Source organism: Macrosteles quadrilineatus, unplaced genomic scaffold, assembly GCF_028750875.1.
Source record: "Macrosteles quadrilineatus isolate MER2022 unplaced genomic scaffold, UCM_ALF_1.0 Scaffold_1__1_contigs__length_201487025, whole genome shotgun sequence".
NCBI classification, from domain to species: Eukaryota; Metazoa; Arthropoda; class Insecta; order Hemiptera; family Cicadellidae; genus Macrosteles; species Macrosteles quadrilineatus.
This window is the reverse complement of record NW_026542594.1, coordinates 32,453,845-32,479,366: the sequence shown is the minus strand read 5'-3', so window position 1 is coordinate 32,479,366 and position 25,522 is coordinate 32,453,845. Positions and strand designations below refer to the sequence as shown.

Sequence of the window (25,522 nt, the reverse complement as noted above, 5' to 3'; positions counted from 1 at the left end):
TCTCACTACATCTAATATACAGATTTTTATTCATACAAAACAAAACTACTGTATATAAATCACAGTTCTTGATATGAAGTACAAGTAAAGATTCTTAAACTATCATTTACATCCTTCGGCAAATCAACCAAGTAATAATAGCTTACATTTACACTCCTATTTGTATGAAAACACTCTATTGACCATAAAAACCAGAATAATGATCAATTCTTTAGATTGAACGACAGAAAATCATTAGCCAAATAAACTAAGTGGTTTTTGGTACTTTTTCAATGGGAGGCTTATGAAAAGATATATAGGCCTACACTTCACTCATAAATATGATCTCAGGTCCTAATTAGTTAATATAAAACTATAAATATAACCTTTTTAAATAATACTGACCTATTTGTATATTATAGTGCTTAAAATACAGGGTGTTTTAAAAGAATGCCAGGATTTTAAACGGTCGTTGCTCGGGGTCCGGGGACTATTCAAGATAATTAAACAATTTAAACGTCAAATTGAAGGGAAAAGAACAAAGTTTTTTCCTCATTCTTTCATACGATTCAGAATTATTTAATAAAATTCAGATTTTCATCAATCTTATAAGCACTGTGTCATCATTATGTCGACACAGTTAATTATCTCAAAATTCCTAAAGTTTCGGTGACAGACACTAATGTAGCTTGTAATACATCTCTTAAAACATTAACTGAATTTAAACCTACAGACACATTAGAAATCATTAAAATAAAACAAGGTCTAAACAATTCCCATGCTGTTGGATGGGATGAAATCCCAATCAAACTCATTAAATTGTCAGAACACATCATAGCTCCAGTTTTAAGCAAAATAGTTAATCAAAGTTTTTTAAATGAAGAATTTCCCGATAAGCTCAAATTTTCAGAAGTAAACCTATTTTCAAAAAAGGATCAAAAAGAAATATACAAAACTATAGACCTATTTCTCTACTTAGTAATCTTTCTAAAATATTTGAAAAATTGATTCACCATCGCATAACTGATTTTTTGGAAAATAATAATTTACTCAACAACCTTGGTGCTGACTAAATTTGTCAACTCAGTTTCGGAGGCTCTGGATGGATCGCAGGGTGTTGCGGGGGTTTTCTGCGATCTGTCCAGGGCTTTTGATTGTGTGGACCATCAACTTTTAATATACAAACTAAAAAACATTGGTATAAGAGAAAAGGTCTTAGGTCTTCTCTCAAACTACTTACTAAATAGAAAACAGCGCACAGTAGTTTACAAACAGAACAAACGGTTTCCGACTAGATGGGATAGTGTCCATTATGGGGTACCTCATAAGGTTCTATTCTGGGACCATTGCTATTTCTGATTTTCATTAATGACCTTGAATCAAATATTACCGGTAGTTTATTTTTGTATGCTGATGATACTAATGTCGTGGTAAAAAACAAAGATTTTCAGCAATTAGAAAAATCAATTAAAACAACTGTGGATGAACTAAAAAATTGGTTTTACAAAAATGATCTTTTAATGAATGATTCTAAAACCCACTTAATGTACTTTAAAATTAGAAACTGTGAAAAAAACAAGTTGGAGAATTTATCCTGTGGTGAGCTAAAATCAGTCAATTCCCACAAGGTTCTAGGAATACACTTTGATTATAAACTAAAATGGGAAAATCATATTCAATATCTGTCAAAAAAGTTAAATTCGTTTAGGTTTGCACTAAGTGTAATTAGTGTAATACAACATCAATGGATGTATGTAAAATGGTATACCACGCCTACATCGAATCAATAATTAGGTATGGAATAGTACTTTGGGGCTGTCAGCCCCAAACTAAAATTATTTTTGACGCTCAAAAATCAATAGTGAGGACTATGGCTCGAGTTAAAAGAAGAAAAAGCTGCAGATCTTTATTTAAAGATATTGGTATCTTAACACTTACAAATCTTTACATACCTAACTGAAATTATTGTTAAACTAATGTTTAATGATATTACAATTTTTGATGACTGTAAATTCAACCATACCTATCCAACACGACATCAGAACAAATTTAAATTTCCTCGGCATAGGCTTTCATTATATGAAAACTCACCAAAATACACATGACAGTAAAAGTTTATAATAAATTGTACAGCATTTTACTCAACAATAATTAAAAGAACTTAGCCCTTACATCTTTACACAAACTTCTCCTTCAAAAACCACACTACACTATAGAAGAGTTTTTTAATGATACTTTGTAAAATGATACGCTGAATGATAAGGTCTTTTCTGGTTATTTATGAGATATTTTACTTCTGTCAACTATGCTTTATTAGTTTTAGTTTATATTGTGACGACACTCCAATCTTTTGTACCTTGTGCATTATAAGATGTGATGAGTAAATAAAGAATTTGAATTTGAATTTGAATAAGCGTAAAACTAGAAATGTCTGTACGCTTAAGGCGATCGGCGGGTTTATCTGATGTCTTAACTGAATCTTTTTAGGCACAAAGACTCTTTCATTTACAGATAACATCATAAAGTGACCAATTTAGGTTTTTTCAGCTGAAGACTTCGACGGGCAATCAAATTTTTCTGGCTTCTGATGCAGAATTGTCTGATTTCTTCGACTAAGTGATTGCTTGTTTTTAGCCGGCCAGGTGAATGTCTTTTCAAAACACTATGGTGCCCCAAAACTCAATTAATCAGCTTTAAGTTTTTTTATCATCAAGTAGATTTATTAAATTTAGTTTCATTTAGCAATGGAGATAAACTCTGCGAACCACAGATTACCATCTGTGCCTTAACGTCGTACTGGCGACTGGCGTCAAGCGTATGAGTCACAATAGCGGCCTAGCACCGCGCACCTGTTTTGCACATGACAAGGTCAAAGTTTCGTCCCTTGCTACTCGGGAAACAACAAAACTTAGTTATTTAAGCTTCAATTTGACGTATAAAAAGTTTAGTTACCTTGAATAGTACCCAAGCAATCTATTATATTATTAAAGTGATACAATCAAATTTTATGTAAACGGTTAGGGTCATTTACCAAATAAAAATATAGGCATATGGCACATAAAAATAAAGGGGATTAATTTTATAATTTTTCTTAATTTTATAATTCTAGGCCTAGTAGTGAATTAAAAATTATGCGCTGTGCTCTCTACTACAACGCTGTTAACGGAGGAATTTTGAACTAAACTATGATGTCATCGTTGCCTCATTTGTACCTCCCTTAAGTCAGACCCGTGAGGTTGTATACATTTTGTAAAGTATTGCTCAAAGTTTCATTTATTTATTTATATAGTAAGCTACATGTGAAGAGGCTTGAATAAAATTGAAGAAAATGGTAAAACATGTTATTCATAAAGCATCAATATGAAGCAATAATTGATGCTATTGCTACACTAAGGTATGTTGTCTTATTCTAAGGGATCTATTAACATCAAAAGAAGGGGTTTGAAAGTAAGTAGGTTTACGCTTTTAAATCAGTTTATATTTTCAAACTAAATCATAGAGTTGCTGTATTTTAAAACACACATCAGCACCACTTTAATAGCTCTCTAGGTCACATTTTCTTCCCGTTGCAAAGCACAGGTATAGCAGCTGGTTATCATTTAAAATCCTGGCATATAACTATATACCTATATATAACACCCTGTACATATAACTATATACCTATATACCTTTATATATAACCTTATACACCTGTATATAAATACCTCTTTGACCAAGAACTTAAAATAGGAGTGTTCAAGGAAGTAATTCAGTTTGTAATAAAATGTTTGAAACTCTATAAATGAAAAATTATACAACCTATCTTCACGGGGTGAGAATCGATTGAAAGGGGAGATTCTAAAGTTTAGTTTGACACTACTTTTGGTAAACATAGTTGCAAAGTTAGCCTCTACAAACATTTTAAAATTTCAACCACGGTTTTAAATTAATTACACAATCTAAAATCTATGAAACTCGCAAAGTAAAAAAGTATAGAGTAGATAATAGAGAAGGTGAGTTAATAAATAAATTGATCAAGATTATGGCTAAAAACTATACATGCTCTATGTGCCCCCTCTGGCTGCACAGCACACATCCATTCAATTATTGTAGTCCGTAATCGTCCCAAACTCTAAGACACAGAACATTTTTTTTGCTTTTTTAAGGTTCCTTGCAGTTTACAATAATGGGGGACAACAATAGTTGAGTGGTAAGTTATAGAACTAATTGAAACCTAACAATATTACTTAAAAATTTTGACAATTCAACGTATGAAGTTTTGAAATTTAGAGAGGTAAAGGTGTGTCATTAATTTAAAATTGTAGTTAAAATCTAAAATTGACTATAGAGGCTAATTTTGCAACTATGTTTAACAAATTGGTGTCAAACAAAACTTTAGAATCTCCTCTTTCAATTGATCACATCCCGAATTGATGATGTTGAATAGGTGATTGTTACTATAACCTTCCTCATACAAATTAACTGACTACACTCAATTGTATAGTAATTTTCCTGACTGACTAGTAGAAACTTAATGTTCATCATCTATTCCTCTCTTTACACTGCTAGACAATAAAACAGTCTGTTCACACTTCAGAGTGTTTGTCTACTGGAATTTAAAACGAGACAAATACCCAATAGAAACAATTGAAAATAATAAATGCAAGAGGAAACACAATCCTACTCCTGCGGTCTATCCAGTTGGCTATTTCCTGTGGAGTCATTGTAAAGAAGCTCTTGTTGGGAGACTGAGGAGGAGGAGTTGGGTCCTCAAAGTTGACGACAGGCACAGTCAGTGACGTTGCACTTATTTCCTTCAGTGGGTCTCGGCCAATGGAGTCTAGCGACATCACCGTCAGCTGGCTGTTGTTGGTATCCTAGAAATATTGTGTGTACATCACATTATTCAACCTTCACAGGCCATTTGTATATAACTTAATAATTAAGTTCATTTAATTAGTATTTTGTTTGAATATTACTCAAATTACCTGGGGACCCCCCCACTCTGCGATGCCAGTCTTTACTACTTCCTTCACCATTTCCTACGTCATGGACTTGTTTCCTTCCTTTTTCATAGCATTTAAGAATTACAGATACATTAATAACTACCACAAACGATTCCCACACTCTGCGATGCTAAACTTTACTACTTCCTACGTCGTGGACCAGTATTCATCTCTTTCCATAGCATTTTGGTATTTTAAATACATTAATCTGATTGCCACAAACATTTCCCACACTCCGCATTGCAAGCATTTACTACTTCTTTGACCATTTCCTATATCTTGGACATGTTTCCATTCCTTCTCATAGCAATTTAGTATTTCAGTTTCAGATACATAAATCTAGCTGTTACAATTGGTTTCCAGTTCCCAGACTCCACACTGCTCGCCTTTACTACTTCCTTCACCTCTTCCTACGTTGCAGACCTGTTTTCCCCCTTCCCATTGCATTTTAAGATTGTAGATACCTTAATCTAATCCTCATAAACAGTTCCCACACTCCGGACTGCTCGCCTTGACTACTTCCTTCACCACTTCCTACGTCTCAGACCTGTTTCCCTCCCTTCCCATAGCATTCTAAGATTGTAGATACCTTAATCTAATCATCATTAACAGTTCCCACGCTCCGGACCGCTCACCTTTACTATTTCCTTTACCACTTCCTATACGTCGTGGACAGGTTTCCCTCCTTTCCCATAGCATTCTAAGATTGTAGATACCTTAATATAATCCTCATTAACAGTTCCCACACTCCGGACTGCTCGCCTTTACTACTTCCTTCACCACTTCCTACGTCGCGGACCTGGTTCCCTCCCTTCCCATAGCATTTTAGAATTGTAGATACCTTAATCTAATCGTCATAAACAGTTCCAACACTCCGGCCTTCTCACCTTTACTACTTCCTTCACCACTTCCTATACGTCGTGGACCGGTTTCCCTTCCTTCCCATAGCATTTTAGGATTGTAGATACTTTAATCTAAACGTCATAAACAGTTCCCACACTCCGGAACACTCACCTTTACTACTTCCTTCACCACTTCCTACCTCGCGGACCTGTATCCCTCCCTTACCATAGCATTTTAGGATTGCAGATACCTTAATCTAATCGTCATAAACAGTGACCATACACTCCGGACTACTCGCCTTTACTACTTCCTTCACCACTTCCTACGTCGCGGACCTCTGTTTCCTTCCCTTCCCTTAGCATTTTAGGATTGTATATACCTTAATTAATCTAATCATCATAAACAGTTCCAACACTCCGGCCTTCTCACCTTTACTACTTCCTTCACCACTTCCTATACGTCGTGGACCGGAATCCCTCCCTTCCCATAGCATTTTAGGATTGCAGATACTTAATCTAATCGTCATAAACAGTTCCCGCACTCAAGATAGCTCACATTGACTACTTTGACTACATCCTTTACCACTTCCTACGTCGCGGACCTGTTTCTTTACCTTCCCATAGCATTTTAGGATTGCAGATACCTTACCATTCTTATGGAACAGCTGAAGCCACTTTTATTGTTAGTTCTGTCTGTTTTTCTGTAGATGTTATGTTTTGTTTACAATTTGTTTCTATTATTTTAGGGTTAGTTTCTCATTATTTGTGTCTCACTGTTTGGTTATATAGCCAACGATAGTTATACAGTATAGTAATATAGTACGGTAATATAGTAAACGAGTTATCGTTTATGATTAAATAGTATTATTTGGTTAAACGAGGTTTTAACCCTAGCAGTGGCCAACCGTCGTCTGGTGACGGTTTGACGTTGATGCTTAAAATGGCCAGCCGTCGTGTGGTGACGGTATGGGCCTAAATTATTTTAACGGTAAAAAAAAAACACTTATAATCAACTCAGATGAGAATAATATATATACCATTCGAAAGATCACATTCTGAACTTTCGTTTTATTACATAAACAAACCCTGTAGCAGGTATATAACAATGTCACGACGATTAGAAATCAAATGAATTTTTGGCGCGGCACGACTTTAGCAGCCGACCCTTGGGAACTGGCAAAACACGTCTTGTTTGGCATTACCCTGTTCGGGTAATTTTCGTCTTGGGATGTTGCGGGTGGTACCACTGGATAGCCATTGATTTTATCTTCATTGTGGTAGTGATATTTTAGAACTAAATACTGATTATGTTTTACCTATGATTTTATGAAAACAGCTGTTTTCGAAATTTATAACAAATGGCCAACCGTCGTCAGGTGACTGTATGGAAAATACAAATTACATACAGTGTAAGTTATTATTACTAGTCATATAATATGTCATTTTGAAGAGGAAGAAATGTAGCTTGTGATAGTGGCAGCCCTGCGTTCAGGGTTAATTTCGGTTTCTCTCACTAAGACGACGAAAGTGTGTTACTACTGTCAAGATCTCATACATAAAGTGCCTTGTATTCGCCATTGCGTGTTGTTGCCGGTGAGTTTTCACTCTTGTTTTATCCGCGATTGATTACTAAACTCGTTATTATTTCGTGTTTTTTGAGAAATGTGTATGTGTATATAACAGTAATCTTCATGTATTTTATTATGCATGAGTATGAATATTTACTGAATAGTGTCAAATTGTGTTTATAAAAGGTTGTATTTTTCTTTTGGTTGTATTTTGAGGTTTTCCGTTTATTTATATTATTATGCCCCTAGCACGTAAAAATAAAAATTTTTACCCAACATGTTATACATTTTTATGTAGGTAATTGAATACACTACAAGATGTTTATGTTGGTTTGAAGTAAAAACATTTGGTACAAAAGTTTTATACTAAATACTATGACTTTTTTTTCTCACAAAATCGCTAAAATACAAAAACATTATTTTATTTATAAATAAAAAATATTTTTAACCATAAACTTTATGACTTTTTTTGATTCCTTACTTCATTAGCTTTACAAACATGTATATATCATTATTAGTATACACATATATTATATAACCTTTTACAACACAAACTAACACTGTACGGTTTTCAATTTTTTCAGTTCTCCGTTTGTGTTATAATGTTTATATGTTTATATGATTATATGTTTATTATAATGTTATTATATTTCGCCCCAAAAACTTATAAAAAAAATATTTTCCTAACATGTTATATTTTTCTATGTAGGGAATTAGATTGTATACAAAATTTATATAATGAATTTCCCATAAATAATCCATAGAAAAAAAATATCGAGGCCGCTTTTAAAATTAAAAAAAAAATCAAATTTTATATTTTTTGCTCTTTACCGAAAAAATACACTATCTAAATCATTATTATATTACTATTTCTAGATTCCCCTGTTCTTCCCAAACAAAATGAATATGAGGTTGGCTAGGTTTACTTGTACGGTTGAATTTTTACGAATTTTCAAAAAAGGGCTGCAAAATCGCCCAAATGGGTTGGTCATTCCCCACTTCTAACATTGGCCACTGCTAGGGTTAAATTACTGAAATAACAAGAAACAAATTGTAAACAAAGCACGACATCTACAGAAAACCGGACAGAACTAACAATAAAATTGGCTTCAGCTGTTCCCTAATGATGGGAAATCTGCCTTAATCTAATCGTCATAACAGATCCCACACTCCGCACTGCTAAGTTAGCCTTTACTACAATTTATTGAGTAAGCTTCAGTATAATCATTGCTCAATAGTAACAAGTGATGTTTTTGCTTTTGTACTGTATTTTGTAATTTCTAGTATACTGTGGGTAGATACCTTTATGAACACATGGGTTACAACTTACAAGTCTTTTGTTTACTTTTTCCTTGTTATTTAATTCAACCAACATGGTTGAACCCATAAGACTAATGTTTAAAAAATGTGACTTTCAGTTTTATTTTTCTACCTAATTAGATTTTTGTTGGCAGTTCTAACTGCAGTAAACTCGTTTTCAGGCCAGGAATAAACTATTTACAACATTTAAAGAAAATCGTCGGAGCCGTTTTTGAGATCTTGGTGCAAGCATACAAACATACATACATAGAAGCAAACATTGCGCATATTAGAGTATAGGATAAAATATTGACATTACTTTTCCCCCTTAAAAACTATAATTAACCATCCAATTTGGTAAAAAATGAAAGCTTGTACTCCCTAGAGTCTCTTTATGTTTCTTTTGCGAGTCAAAACAGGGTGTTCATAAAAGGTGGGGACATAATTTACGCAGTAAATCCTTGTGTCCAAATAAAGAGAAAATCTATAATCTATTATACTATTAAAGTGATACAATCAAATTTTATGTAAACGGTTAAGGTCATTTACTAAATAAAAATATAAGCATATGGCATACAAAATGAAGCTTAGAGTATGTAGATTAGCCGAAAAAGTATCGATATGGATGAACTCCCTAAGGGCTCTGCCCCACAGGCTGATTTCCAAAGGGCTACGCCTTGCATGTTTTGGAAGTTTACGTTATTCGATTAATTTAGTTAACAACAGCTGGCCAATGCAATTGACAATATAGTTTGTTTGTTTACATTTTTGTTTACTTATTTTATTATTTACTTTTATGTTCTTAAAAGAGGCGCGGTGAATGGACAGTGAAGCTATTTCTAGCTGTTTGATCAAACTGAGTGATTATAGGTGTTTGAAACACGATGAATATGAGATTAACACAAACCATGTATGTTGTTCGTTCAAAGAGGTTGTCACCAATCTTTAACAGGTCGCCATTTCATTGAAAAGTATTAAGTATTAAAGACGTCGTGAAAGAGAGCGGCGAGTTCAGGTACAACCGTACCCACTTCGGCCACCTTAGACTTAAGCAGTGGCAGATCCAGAGGGGGGGGCGAGGGGGGCGACCGCCCCCCCCTTGGGCATACATATACATATATTTTTTACTGCATGTAATACAGTAGTGCATACAAATTGCGTAAAATAATTTGTCACACTAACTTTGGACAAAGAAATGGTAAAAAACTGCGATTTAGGAGACTTAGTTTACACACATTTTTCGGAGGGGTACCCCCGAACCCCCCAGACTCCCAGGTTCGCCCCCCCCCCTTGTGACTGCTCTAGATCCGCCACTGGACTTAAGGTATGAAGGTTCCATTGCTTATAACATCATTTCAAATGACAATTTCTCGAACTTGGGCCCTTTAATATAAAGTTAAAGTTGATTAAATTAATTTAATTGTTTCTTCTTTACACCTGTGAATTCGCGGGTAGAACCACTTGTATGTATAATAAACGCTAACAGCAATCTGAAAAATACTCCCATTAGCTTGTCAACAACCTTTATCATGTGTAAGCGGTGGGAATAACTATGGAAACTATATTTTGTAGGGAATATCACAATGGTTGCAATAACTTTTGAACCATATTTTTTTCAACAATGGGGGGTTGTACTATTATGTTTAGAATCATAAGAACCATAACATACTAATTTTAATTGAAACTGGGTTTTTTTTAATCAGTTTTTTCAGTTATTTTATGTTTTGTATGGGAAAGTAACATAAGTTAAAATAACTTTTGAACCGTATTTTTTTTACAGAAATGGGAGTTATACCATTTTGTTCAGAATTTAAAGGGCTATAAAATAGTCGTTGATTTGTCAAATTGTTTGGGCCGTTTTTGAGAAAATTCTTTTTTTACGTTATTTAAATCACAATTAAAAATCAAAATGAAAAAAAACAGCTGTAGATACCATGGATCACACCACCTACATACCTAATCTCATCAAAATCGAACTACAGGTGTGGCCTGTAGCTCTGTACACATCCACACATACAGACACACACACACAGAGCCATAATTTCAAATCCACTTTTTTGTATTCAGGGGGGCCAAAAACGAATATATCCACTCAAAACTCAAACTTGAAAATATTGACAAAAACAATACTGAATCCATATACTATGGTATAGGGGGAGAAAGTATAAATGAGATGGTGTGTGTGTGTGTTGTAACAACAACGCCAGAGCCACTGAATTGATTTAAATCAAATTTTGTATGGAGGTACCTTACATATCTGGTTAACATAGGCCTATTCCTGTTCTCATATTTCCCTTGGGCTACACCCCATGGGTATCCAATGTTTATTTTCAATGTTTAAATTTTGGAAGAACATATGTAAATAACCAAATATATTAATTGAAGTCATCTTAAAAAAATACTATAATTTTGACAGTTTAAAGAGCAGAGGTTAAGAGGTATAGGTTCTGCTTGGGTCTGACTTAGGGGAGGTACGATTGAGGCATTAGTTCAAAATTCCTCCGTGAACAGCGCTGTAGTAGAGAGCATTTTGGCAATGAAGGTTAACTAATCGCAAAAATAGTTCTGTTCATAAAATAAAATTATAAATGCCTCAAATTCAATTTTAGATACTTTCCTGTTAAAAGGAACATTCATTATTATCGATAATTTTTTTCGATAGTGTATATCGATATTAACAAATTGAAACATACCAGCTGACAACTACGATAAATATTGTTCAGTATATGAAACTGTTCTAAAAAAAATAACCTAACATAACTAACCAAACTTGCTGTAACATTTAAAAATTCCGTGTTTGTTTAACTTGCCTTTTCTATTATCAAACCCAAACGGAAGTTTTAAATGGTACAGCAAGTTTGGTTGGTTATGTTAGGTTAGCTTAGAACAGTTTCATTTCTTAATCCATATAGACTATTTTAGCCCAAACAAGATCAGATAGTTGTTGTTGTCAATTTGTAATAGATCTGATCGGAAACAAAAATATCGATATATCGAAAAAAAAATCATCGATAATAATGAATGTTCCCTTTAACAGGAAAGTACCCAATTTTATAATTTTTTATTATAAAATTACTATCATAACCTAACCGAACTAACCAATCTTGCTGATGATGAAATAATATAAAAAAGTTTATTAATAGAAAAAATAATCCTGTTTATTAAATAAAACTATAAATTGCTCAATTGAAATTTTATAATGACTTAATAATAAAATTAAACTGTCATAACCGAACCAAACCAACCAAACTTGCTGATAATGAACAAATCTTAGTCAAAAAGTTAGTGCCACCACCGGGATTCGAACCTGGGACTCTCAGCATATCAGCCCGTCACGCTAACCACTAGACCACCAAGGCCGATGGCTGCAAACCGTATTGTTACGGTAATGATGTTTCCTCAGCTAATGAGAAGCCCACAGCTGTCATCATAAGCTCATCTATACCTCCCCTGAGTAAATACCGTTCTGCTCCAGAGATTCTAAAGTTTTATGGTTATGAAAATTACAATAGTATTATTCATATACTAGGTGAAACCCGTCCAAATCGACGGTTACTTTCAAGGCTTACGCTAATTCATCTAACTGCGAAAAATTGAGTGAAACTATAAATATTTTGAGCATTTAGCATTGTTTAAAGATTAATAAGTGTAAAAACAATAATGATATTAATTGCGTTAGATAGGTCAAATATGGTTGATCATTCAATGAATAAAATATTTCCCATACAGTACGTCATCGGAGTTGTTATTATGCTATCTGGTATCTCTTCCTTTAAAGAGTATTAAAATCGTATTGGTGGATCTTTTGTAGTTAAACACTTCCATGAATTCATCAGTGTAATGCAGATTAATCTATGATTTTATTTGAAAAATAAATCTGTTTGTTGGGAAGGCACGTTCTAACTTCAGGGCAATTTATTTGACACTTTAATCATCAAAATCGGTCCAAAAATGAGGGAGTTCTGTTCACAAAAATCGGCTTAGCGTATTATATAATATATAGATTTTCATAGAAACAGAAGGATCATTACAATGTATAAATGTTGTAATTTATTATTTTGACATATGGCAGCATTTCGGTTTTGAATTTGAACTAATAAACACATGTTTGGATTAGGATTTAAAATAGATGGATATTTTTTTACCAAAAGATAAATGTTTATTTTTAAACATTTAGGTGACTCAAACCTTGCTAATTAGGTTAATTTTTTTATATATAAAATTCATTTTCATTCAATTTTGTTATCTGATTTTATGAAAAAAAATTTTTAAGAACACTTTTATTTACAATTTATAAATTCGTAACAAACGACACTATGTTCAAAAAGAGCGATTAAAAAATAACTGAAATATATTGATTTTCAGTTGTAAAATGGAATGAGGCAAACGTGACTAGCTTAGCCTTATTCTACCTCATTTTCAACTTAAGATCGTGATATTTCGGCTTTTTTTATTCAATCATTTTGAACTTGGTGTCGTTTGGTAGGGAATTAAAGATGCTAAATAAAAGTGTTCTTGACATTTTTTTTTCATAAAATCAGGTTATGGATTTCATAAAATCCATGTATTTCTAACATAGATCTCTTCTACCTTAACCAATCTTTATACCAAGTTTCATAAAGATCGGTTGCAAAAATTCTAAGAATACAAAATGGCGGATATCTGGTTAATAAAGTGATTTTGGGAAAAGTTTGATTTTTTATTTTCTCTTTATCCATTTAAGGAATCACTGCGTAAATTATGTCCCCACCTTTTTTGAGAAATCTGTATACTGAACGTGGTAGCCAAAGTATGAACAAGACAGTTCTGGTTCCAGTTGGGCTACCCACACTTCCTTATTGCAGTTAAGTTTACTGCATGTTGCATGTTTACTCCATGTTGCCCAAATTATTTATAAAACCATGTTCTAGTTTTATAATTATGCTACACATTTGTTATCTTTTGATTAGCTAATTGAATTTCTAAATAATAACATCAAAGTATTATCATTATCATTTGAGCTGGGAACACCACCTAGGAGCGTAATTAAACCCAAATTTAAATAAAGAATGAGTGTAAAATAGAGTGTACCCTAATGCCTTGTGCAGCTTAGTTACTGACTATGAAAAGCTGTTTCATTAGCCAGGACCATTTATTAAAAGCCAAGATCAAGGACAGCTGGGTCCAGTTTCGAACCATGAAAAATCTACAAAACTTTCTTATTAGGATCAAATTGGCGACCTTTTGATCACTAGGCGAGCACTACTGTAACTACTGAGCTACCCAGTATTTAAGTAAAGAGGATTTTTTATGATACTTTGTTTTTCTTAGTTTATTTAAAAATAAAAATTAGGAAACTATAGCTACGAGTATAAACAACTAATTTGTACTGCTTGATTTTGAGTAACAAATTAACTTTTGTATGAAATGTTAAAAAATTGGCAGAGTATTCAGTAAATATTTTTATAAATTCTGACTTTTAGAGTAAACATAATCAGCAAAGGAAACATAGCATTCTAACTAAAATACAGTGTGTAAATTAAGTATGGAAACAAATCTTTATTTTTAAAACCGAAATACAGTAGATAGAAATATTCTATATTACGCATTGATTGTTAACAAAGGTTCCACAATTTTTTACATAAAAAATATTGTTTAGCCCCCCAAACAGGGTAGGGTGTAGGCTGTGACTTATTTTTTTCAAACAGTAACCCCTATTTAATGACCCCTCATTTTGAAGGGTTGGTCAAAGAAAATACAATGACTAAAACCTGAGGTAGATATTTCACCCCTAGCCTAAATGGCGGGTATTTCAAAATTTGATTGATGTGAAATGGTTGTTTTTAGCGAATTTCCCATATAGGGAATAAGCTATTACCGTAGTACTCATGGTAAGACCTGGACGCGGGACCGATTTTTTTTTTTTCATTTTGAGGTCCCTAGAGGCCAAAAACACCATCCGTTCAAATTCATATATATATTTATATATATATATATATATGTGTCCGTTAGCGCGAAAACTCGAGCAAAAATGATCCGATTTTGATGAAATTTGGTACAAACGTGTAAACCTACGTTTATTCGAACGAGTTCGCGATCCAGCATAATCGGACCATGGGAAAAGGGGTTTATGGGGGGTTTTATGGGGTAAAAATGTGTTTTTCCCATTTTTTACCCTAAAAACAAAAAAATTTGCAATTTCTTTCTAAACCGTTTTGTAGAGCTTAAAAAAAGAAATAATTTAGTATATTGAAGCACTGTTGTATGCCTAACGGTCACAGAGAAAATTCAAAAATAGTTTAATTTAAAATTCCCATGTTATTCTTATGGAGAAAATAAAAATTGTTGTAGTTTACTTGTTTATGGATATATATTGATAAAATTTGGCAAATTTATTTATTTCATCCCATACTATTCACGTACAGTCAAAAACACTTTTTACCTTCCCCGTAGCAGCAAACCTAAGCACTTGTTAAATCTTATGTTATCTAAATAGGGAATAAATATGTCTTATTTTTATGGAAATATTTGAGTAAAAATGTAATCAGACAAGTTTAAATTCGCTTAGTCTGCAGGTTTGCTGCGGCGGGGGTATGTTTATAAACTCTTCGAAATGAGGGGTCACTCAATAGGGGTTGCTATTTGAAAAAATAAGTCACCCCCTACCCCCTACCCTGTTGGGGGGGTTAATAAATATTTTTTTTGTAAAAAATTGCAGAAAATTTGTTAACAATCAATGCCACAAACAGAATATTTCTATCAATTTCGGTTTTATAAATACAGATTGGTTTCCATACTTAATTTACACACGTATAACAACTCGCTAGTGAGCTTGCAATCAACCAGCTAATAAAAAGATATCTGAACAATCACACAAAATTACATGTGTACTTTTTCTTTATCTTAGCTATACTTAAGTAGTAATTTTCAAAACCACTGGTTTAAAGCCCCGATGATGAATTATCTTCCACACAGAACGCATATCTGGGGAATACCAAGCTGATACCTTAATCTCTTTTACAAATCTGAAATTACTTACCGAATCTAATCCAGGATCACTCAATGAAGACAAGGATTTGCATTTTGGTCCTAAACTTGATGTGTTGTTCTTCCTATTCAGCTGTGGTGTCAATGTTGACTTGAGTATATATTTACTATTTACCTTCTTTAGTTCCACATTTTTCCTGAAAATTATAACTTAGTTAAAATATGTAAAAACCCTATAACAGCTAGTTGTGTTAAACTCCATTAAAAAGCCTTTGACTTGGTTTTGAAGGAAGATGGACAACTGTGAAGGGATATTTGTCAGTTTTTTAGAAGGGGTGTTAATTTTGATTTATTAAAATACTTTTGAATCTCTATTATACACAGTTTTGTCTTACAAATATTTTTCATGTTGTGCAGATTTGTTTTTCGAACTCTTAGTTGTATAGGTACAATAGGCTAATATAATAATTAATTTTATACTTAATCATAAATTATGTTTTGTTGTTGTTGTTACTACTATCCAAATGTTAAATTTTACTTCCTGTGTCTATTTGCTTGGATAAAAAATGATATTCTGCTACCTGTTATGGAGAAATTTTCACCATATTATATGTTATTTCACTGACTCTTACTTCATAATTTTAGTAGGGTAGCTGTCATAAAGATAAAACTTGAACAATTTGTTTTCAAATTAATATTTTTAGAAAGATTAATTTATCGGTTTGTAATCATTGCAATGAAAAATTTAATTTCAATTCAAGCCAAATGGTGAATAAAATAGATGATTTGTTTGTGATTGACATGATTAGTGATTATTTTCGCCTTTATTACCAACTCAGAAGCAACTTAACTGTTTATTTCAGAAAAAATGATCAACTAACAACTCCAAGTTTTTAAATATAAGTTTCATAGATAAGCCTCCAATTTTAAATGAAAACAGGGGAATAATATCCAGAATGTTGACTCTGTTGTAAAGTAAATAATTGACTAGAAAATGATTGGGATGAATTTTTATTGGTTAGTATTTGATTTGCTGATTTTTGTGATTTCATCTATATTTATAAAAGAGGAAGTTTGTATATGTATATTTGAACGTTATGGGCTCCAAAACCGCTTGACAGATTGGGTCGCCGGATTTCTACCCCCGGATATTTACCCCCATGAAAAAACGCTTACGTCACTTTGACGTCACATGTATGGGGGTAGATTTCCGGCCGCAAACTTTTAGGATGGATAAATTATTATATATTCAATCAATTCGCATTTCACGGTTTACTGAACAGTTGTAATTATTCAAAATCCTAATAAACCTGACACTGGAACTTTACCCCCGGAAATCTACCCCCAGACATCCACCCCCGGACATCTACCCCCGGACATCTACCCCCGGACATTTACCCCCAGACATCTACCCCCCGAAATCTACCTACAGTAATGTACCCCCAGTGGTCAAATCATAAATGTCCGACCCCGGAATTCTACCCCCGGAAATCAACCCCCCGTGCTACACTACGTATCGGCCAATATTCATTGTTGTAGTTGATTTTAGTAATTGGTTTATAAAAATAATCAATGGCTCTTCGTTTAATAATTACCCTCTAATATCTAGTATTAAGCATGTGATATGTCGTTGTCTTGTTTAATGTCATCTATCTTCCCAATTCATTAAGCTGTAACTGATTTAGGTGTCATTTTTAAGCTTAAGATTCAGTGCAACGCAAATGGTAATTAAAAAGGATATTTTGATAAAGGGCTCCAAAAGTTTAACTCATAAGCTTTTGATTTATTTTCAGACAGTGATTTAAATGGTTGACCAATTTTCACATACACTCATAGCTAACGGCACATGTACGAGCATCACTGAAGGAGGTTATTTTCTGATTACTAGTGGTAAAAAATGCAATTAAATGTTGATAAAAAGCCTGCCACAGGTTGATTAATGAATTAATAATTTTTTCACTATCAATTACCTCCTAGTAATACGAAATAGGATAATCCGTATGTCGTAGACACAATCCGGAGTTTTACATTGGCTAAAAAGTGTAGTTGTTTACACAACTAATTAATCGTAAAAAATAAACATATTTTATGATTGGTTCTGGTTGTCAATGCTGGTTGTAAAATAACGGAAAATAATCTAAAAAAATAAAATTGGATATTTCGGGATAGGGAAGGTATTTTTACCTCATGGTTCTTTTGTTTTAACGAATTTATTTTAATGAAATTAGAGTTTAGTATGAACATTGCTCAAAATTATATATTCTTTGGTCATTTTTACGTTTCATACATTAAAGAAGCCAAAACAAGTCTTTATCTCAATTTCTGTCTTGTCTGTCAAGGCCCAGAAGGTATTTTACGTGGCCTTCTCCTCAAAAACTAGAGCATCGATCGTGATTCGATTTAAATAGTCTTTTTGGATTCGGTGGATTGACACGAGTAACTTAAGCCATTAAAATATGGCCTCACTACTTTTGAATTAAAATAAATTTTGTTCAAACCCCCAATTTTTTTGCATTTTTGTCAAGTTTAGGCTACTCCTAATGTTTACCAGTAATTTATGGAATACTAATAATTTGTTTGGAGAATACGACATCTATGAAATAACGAACAGCTGTGAAAGATGAAAAGCTGGATAAAGATGATTTTTTCTAGCTGTCACTGGAAATTTGTTATTACATTTTGTTTACAAAAATACTACAACCATTTCCGATCACGTTTTGTAATAATTTATTTTTGTAAAAAAAATACAACCGACTTCAAATACTCTAAAAAGAATGAAATAATTTCAATAAAGTAAACTTTTGTATTAGTCAAGCTCACGTATTTTAAGTCGGCGCGGCTCTATGATGATTTTTGACACAAAATTTAAAGAGGATGTCCACATTGCAGGTGACTATCTATAACTAAAGGTGATTATAATCTTAGTGGTAATAACGAGTATCTTTAAAAAGATAATAATGTATTTACATATTTCTGACTTGGAAAAGTAACGTTTTAATTTCAAACTAGCTTCTTTTCCCTATCATAATATCAAAATAAATAATTTTCCTGTTCATATAGAACATTTTGTGTGTGTTATTTTCACTATGCAATCATTCTGAAGTAAACATAAAATACAAGAAGATACTTCGTTTGATATATATACACAAAACAGTTCAGTATGTTTTTTTATATATTTATGTTATCCAGCGACAATTTATTGATTTTCAAAATACACTCTCAATATCTTTTATTTTATTCATATTTTTGCAGTTAGAGCCGCGCCGACTTGAAATACGTGAGCTTGACTAATACAAAAGTTTACTTTGTTGAAATTATTTCATTCTTTTTAGAGTATTTGAAGTCGGTTGTATTTTTTTACAAAATTAAATTATTTCATGATTTTTAGTGACTGTTTAATTTGTTATATATTTATTACTTGAAGTTTTTTAATAAGCAAAACTGTTTGAAACAATCAAAAGTGCCACACAGAACAATCATTATTTTTAAACTGCTTGAGTCACCTGTTCAGGTTACATAATCAATGGGTATTAAAAATTAACATTTTTGGATTTTCCAACAACAAAAAAACAATGAGTTGTCCATTACATTATGCCTAATGAAAAACTAAATGTCTTTCCTAGAGACATTCAAATGCCAGACATCATCGTTTCCTGCAATTGGTGTACTTCTACATTATAAAACGATATACAGTAAGGTCCCAAGCCTTTTGGAACAATAAGAAAGTTATTCCTCAGCCATCAGCACTAAAAAATATCTTAAAAGTAGAAAATTGGTTGTTATCACGTACAGTATATTACCTTGAAAAATACGTATATGATTGGTTCAGCTAAAAGTGGTGTAAGGCGTATCAGTGCAAATCAGCTTCCCATTTCCGAAGCAGGCATAATATTATTGACAGTGAAGAATATTAATAAACATTCCACATCTTCAAATACATGTTCATAAATGCAATATAACACCTCTTATTTCGTTTTAGGAATAATTGCATCTAATTTATATTTGGACCTCTTTCACGAATGCTTTGGTTTTCACAATACACCTTAAATTGTCAATATCATACAGCTATTCACTATATTTTTATAATTCAGAACATTCAATACTCAAAACAGAATCATTCACAAATCAGACCAAACGTTGAAATAGGCCTACCTTTTGTATAGTAACCAAAACAAAATGCATTTTCTCAATGTAACTTATTTAGGCTCCATGGCAAGAAATAGTTTATTAATAAATATTTTTTTTTTTTTTTTTTTTTTTTTTTTTTTTTTATCAGAATTTATTTTACAATCTGTTCAAACTTCAAAATGAGAACAATAAGTAAAACATATATCAAACAATGTCAGGAAGCAAGCACCTGTTCATCAACAAGTCTTGCCAAAAATTTGATCAGTCATTTAAACATTTACAGAAATCTGTAGCTTAAGTCCAGCACATGCACAACACTTTTTAACCTGGTAATGCACTGACTATTGTCCAGCAGATTAACAGCAAGACTGTTCGGATGATATTCTAATTTTTCTTGATAATTTTTGCTAAGGTCTGTAATTTCTTCTTTCACTGATTTAATTTTGAAGTCATTCCTAATTGTAGTGTTGGATACGAACCAGGGTGCGCCAATAATTCTTCTCAGTGCCTTAGCCTGAAATCGTTCAAGAATTTCGATGTTGGATTTGCTCGAGGTCCCCCAAAGTTGAATTCCGTATGTCCAAATTGGTTTGATCATAACTTTATACAGTAAAATTTTGTTAGCCAATGATAATTTTGAATTCGTACCTAGTAGCCAATTGAGTTTACGAAGTTTTATTTCCATTTGCTGTCTCTTGCACCAGATATGAGATTTCCAATTTAATTTTTTGTCAAGAGTTAGACCTAAATATTTTACACTGTCTGCCTCCGTTAATTAATCAATATGAAGCAACTGTTTCATGAAGAAACTGTCTGTAGCTTCATTTAAATGGTTTTAACTAACAGCTGTAGGAATGTTATTATAATTTATTGCCTTCTCTGCAAAAATATAAACAAAACAAATGTTGAATATTTGAGGTTTTCAGCATTTTTCACCAAACAAATATTTTTCTTCAACATAACGCTATATATGGTACCAAATAGAAACTCTCCTGGTTATTTTGGTGGTGGAACCACGCTGATCGGTAAAGAATCACAGAGAAATTGGTGAACATACATAGAAAAAAAACATCGCCACAGACAAATTGAGAACCTCCTCCTTTTGTTGGTAGTGGGGAAGTCGATTAATAAAATCCAAAACCAAGTAAGATTAAAAACGTTGTGACTCACGTAAATAAATGGATCAAATAAATCGTAACAATAATAAATAAATCGTGCAATAATATGTAGCTAGTGTACATGTTGCTCGAATTCGAGCAATTGCACAGTATTAAAGGAGTTATTTCAAAACGAATAACAATGGATATTTACAATGAGTTTAAAAGAGTCAACTCAAAGATTACCGGTGTGTAACTAAAACCATGTTTATCTTCGTTATTGATAAACCTAAAGCATTCATCCGGCCGGTTTTCTCCTTCTCAAAATGCCTCGCTGTACAGGCAACACAGGTCATTGATAGAGGGCCAATTGAAAACTAAAAGTCGTTTTGGGGTAGTGTTCCATCTCTTGTTTACAGTTGCAGACGATCTATTCTGGTTTTCAACCTGACTTAAAAGTTGAACTGATTAGTAATCTGCTCACATTTCACCTTTAAAACTGTTACTGTATAGTGTGAAAGTTGGTCAACCATTGGAAGCACCTTCTAGAAATAAATCAAAGGCTTAGGGGTCAACCTTTTGAAGCCCTAATCAAAATATCCTTTTTAATTACCATTTTGCTCTGCGCATGATCTTAAGCTTTAAAATGACACCTCAATCGAAACAATCGGCGAAGTAGGTCGGGTGAAAAAGGACTGTTACAGCTTATTGAATTAGGAAGATAGATAATGTTAAACAAGGCAATGGCATATCGCATGCTTTATACTGGATATTAAAAGACAATGATTAACCGAGGAGCCGTTGATTTCCGGGGGTAGATGTCCGGGGGTAGATGTCCGGGGGTAGATGTCCGGGGGTAGATGTCCGGGGGTAGATGTCTGGGGGTAGATGTCCGGAGGTATATGTCTGGGGGTAGATGTCCGGGGGTAGATTTCCGGGGGTAGATATCCGGGGGTAGATATCCGGGGGTAAATGTCTGGGGGATACATATCCGGGGGTGGATTTCTGGGGGTAGATGTCCGGGGGTAGATTTCCGTGCTATGGCAAATCACTTTATAATCAAACAATTACATGTTGATTATTTATTAATATATTGGGGGTAAATTTCCAGTCGCGGGCTGTTTCTCGACCGTGTATAGGCCCCACCCCTCGTGACGTCAAAATGACGTAGGCGTTTTTTCATGGGGGTAAATATCCGGGGGTAGAAATCCGCTACCCCGACAGATTGTAATGAAACTTTCAGGCATTATAAGGCATTATTCAAGGATGGTTTGTGTGAAGTTTGGTGCGCAACCGTCAAAAGGCCTCCGCCCCAGTGGCTCTGGAGTTTCCCATGTTAACCTTATGAGTACTCATATTTAGGGGTAGCGGATTTCTACCCCCGGATATTTACCCCCATGAAAAAACGCCTAGGTCATTTTGACGTCACGAGGGGCGGGGCATATACACGGTCGAGAAACTGCCCGCGACTGGAAATTTACCCCCAATATATTATTAAATAATCAACATAATTGTTTGATTTTAAAGTGATTTGCCATAGCACGGAAATCTACCCCCGGACATCTACCCCCAGAAACCCACCCCCGGACATTTACCCACGGATATCTACCCCCGGACATCTACCCCCGGATATCTACCCCCGGAAATCTACCTCCGGACATCTACCCCTGGACATCCTACCCCAGACATCTACCCCCGGACATCTACCCCCAGTGGTTAAATTATAAATATCTGACCCCGGAATTCTTTCCTCGGAAATCAACGGCTCTTCGGTTAATCATTGTCTTTTTATATCCAGTATAAAGCATGCGATATGTCATTGTCATGTTTAACATTATCTATCTTCCTATTTCAATAAGCTGTAACAGTCCTTTTTCACCTGACCTACTTTGCCGATTGTTACGATTAAGATGTCATTTTAAAGCTTAAGATCTTGCGCAGAGCAAAATGGTAATTAAAAAGGATATTTTGATTAGGGCTTCAAAAGGTTGACCCCTAAGCCTTTCATGTTAATTTTCTATTAGAAAGACATTAAAAAAGTGTTAAAAACTATCTTTTTGATTGAATATCCACCATTTTTAATTTTTCAACTTTTCATCTTTCACAGCTTAAGAGACTCGTGTCAATCCACCGAATCCAAAAAGACTATTTATAAAGACTTGTTTTGGCTTCTTTAATGTGTGAAATATAAAAATGACAAAAAAATATATAATTTTGAGCAATGTTCGTACTAAACTCTATTTTCATTTACATTAATTCGTAAACCCAAAAGAACCATGAGGTAAAAATACCTTCCCTATCCCGAAATATCCTATTTTATACTTTTACATTATTCTCCGTTATTTCACAACCAGCATTGACAACCAGAACCAATCATAAAATACATTTATGTTTTATTTTTTAGGATTAATTATTTTGTAAGCAACTAGACTTTTTGGCCAATGTAAAACTCCGGATAGTGTCTACGACATAGGGATTATGCTATTTCGTATTACTAGAAGGTAATTGATAGTGAAAAATTATTAATTCATTAATCAACCTGTGGCAGGCTTTTTTATCAACATTTAATTGCATTTTTTACCACTAGTAATCAGGAAATAACCTCCTCCAGTGTTATGTTTAAAATTTTACGATCTGCGCTCGTACATACATGTGCTGTTAGCTATTAGTGGATGTGAAAATTGGTCAACCATTTAAATCACTGTCTGAAAATAAATCAAATGCTTATGGGTTAAACTTTTGAAGCCCTTTATCAAAATATCCTTTTTAATTACCATTTGCGTTGCACTGAATCTTAAACTTAAAAATGACACCTAAATCAGTTACAGCTTAATGAATTGAGAAGATATATGACATTAAAGAAGACAACGACTTATCACATGCTTAATACTACATATTATAGGGTAATTATTAAACGAAGAGCCATTGATTATTTTTATAAACCAATTACTAAAATCAACTACAACAATGAATATTGGCCGATACGTAGTGTAGCACGGGGGGTAGATTTCCGGGGGTAGAATTCCGGGGTAGGACATTTATGATTTGACCACTGGGGGTACATTTCTGGGGGTAGATTTTTGGGGGTAGATGTCTGGGGGTAAATGTCTGGGGGTAGAAATCCGGGAGTAGATGTCCGGGGGTACATGTCTGGGGGTATAGATGTCCGGGGGTAGATGTCCAGGGGTAGATATCCGGGGGTAAATGTCCGGGGGTGGATTTCTGGGGGTTGATGTCCGGGGGTAGATTTCCGTGCTATTTTGATTAATTACAACTGTTAAGTAAACCGTGAAATGCGAGTTGATTGAATAAATAATAATTTATCCATCCTAAAAGTTCGCGGCCGGAAATTTACCCCCATACATGTGACGTCAAAGTGACGTAGGCGTTTTTTCATGGGGGTAAATATCCGGGGGTAGAAATCCGGCGACCCCATATTTAAATGGAACTAAATAATCTTAACAGCTGTTTCAACTAAACAATTTGATTCTGTGAAGATCAATATCATTAAAATGTACCAACAGGGTGCAGCACTATTAATTGTCTAAATTTTTAACATTATTAGCTATATTTACATTTATAAAAGATGAAGTTTGTAAATAATTTTTGATAGTGTCCGAATAAGGAGTTTTATTTTTTAAGTCCGTAATTCATTAACTTATTGACTTTCTTTGTTCTAAAATGTTTATAAAAACCTATTGCATTTGTATGGTTTAATTCCCAAAAATAATGTCTGGGAAACGAAAGTAGACAGTTAATGAAGTATAGTTCAGTTAATGAAGTATAGTATACTGTAGTTACTTTTAGTGATCAGAGGAGATGAAGCGTGTTTATTTACTTCACTCTCATTTTTATCATCACCTTACACACATACACACACTAATAACTGTGCCAAGCAATTGTTGAAAATGTGGGGAACTGGGACTACTTCTCGATCTTATTCTATACGACAGTGACGGGAATAATTAGGCCTACCTACCGGGGTAGCGGATTTCTACCCCCGGATATTTACCCCCATGAAAAAACGCCTACGTCATTTTGACGTCACGAGGGGCGGGGCCTATAAACGGTCGAGAAACAGCCCGCGACTGGAAATTTACCCCCAATATATTATCAAATAATCAACATGTAATTGTTTTATTATAAAGTGATTTGCCATAGCACGGAAATCTACCCCCGGATATCTACCCCCGGACATCTACCCCCGGATATCTACCCCCGGACATCTACCCCCGGAAATCTACCCGCGGACATCTACCCCCGGACATATACCCCCGGACATCTGCCCCCAGACATCTACCCCCGGACATCTACCCCCAGACATCTACCCCCGGACATCTACCCCCGGACATCTACCCCCAGTGGTTAAATCATAAATATCTGACCCCGGAATTCTACCCTCGGAAATCAACGGCTCTTCGGTCAATCATTGTCCAGTAATATCCAGTATAAAGCATGCGATTTGTCATTGTCTTGTTTATAGTGTGATTGTTGACGGAAAGCGGCTGGCTGAAGGGTCGACCCTACTCACACACACGCAGGCCTCACACACACAGACGCAAGGGATTAGGACGGACGTGGGACGGACCATTGTCCTGCCACTCGAGTCATCGGTGGCTCACGGAAATTAAACTATCAATTTTTTTAATTTTACGTTT

At 34.0% G+C, this 25,522-nt stretch overlaps 1 protein-coding gene across 1 annotated transcript in view; it reads right to left on the bottom strand.

Moving 5' to 3' along the window:
* Positions 1 to 25,522, bottom strand: part of LOC128982097 (pH-sensitive chloride channel 2) — a 96,818-nt gene continuing 71,296 nt past the window's right edge. Inside the window, exons 8-9 of the mRNA XM_054401147.1 lie at positions 15,692 to 15,836; positions 1 to 4,835 (exon numbers count right to left, since the gene is read on the bottom strand). Of these exons, the coding sequence (XP_054257122.1) occupies positions 4,575 to 4,835; positions 15,692 to 15,836 (406 nt within the window). The 3' untranslated portion in view covers positions 1 to 4,574. The remainder of the gene's footprint in view (positions 4,836 to 15,691; positions 15,837 to 25,522) is intronic.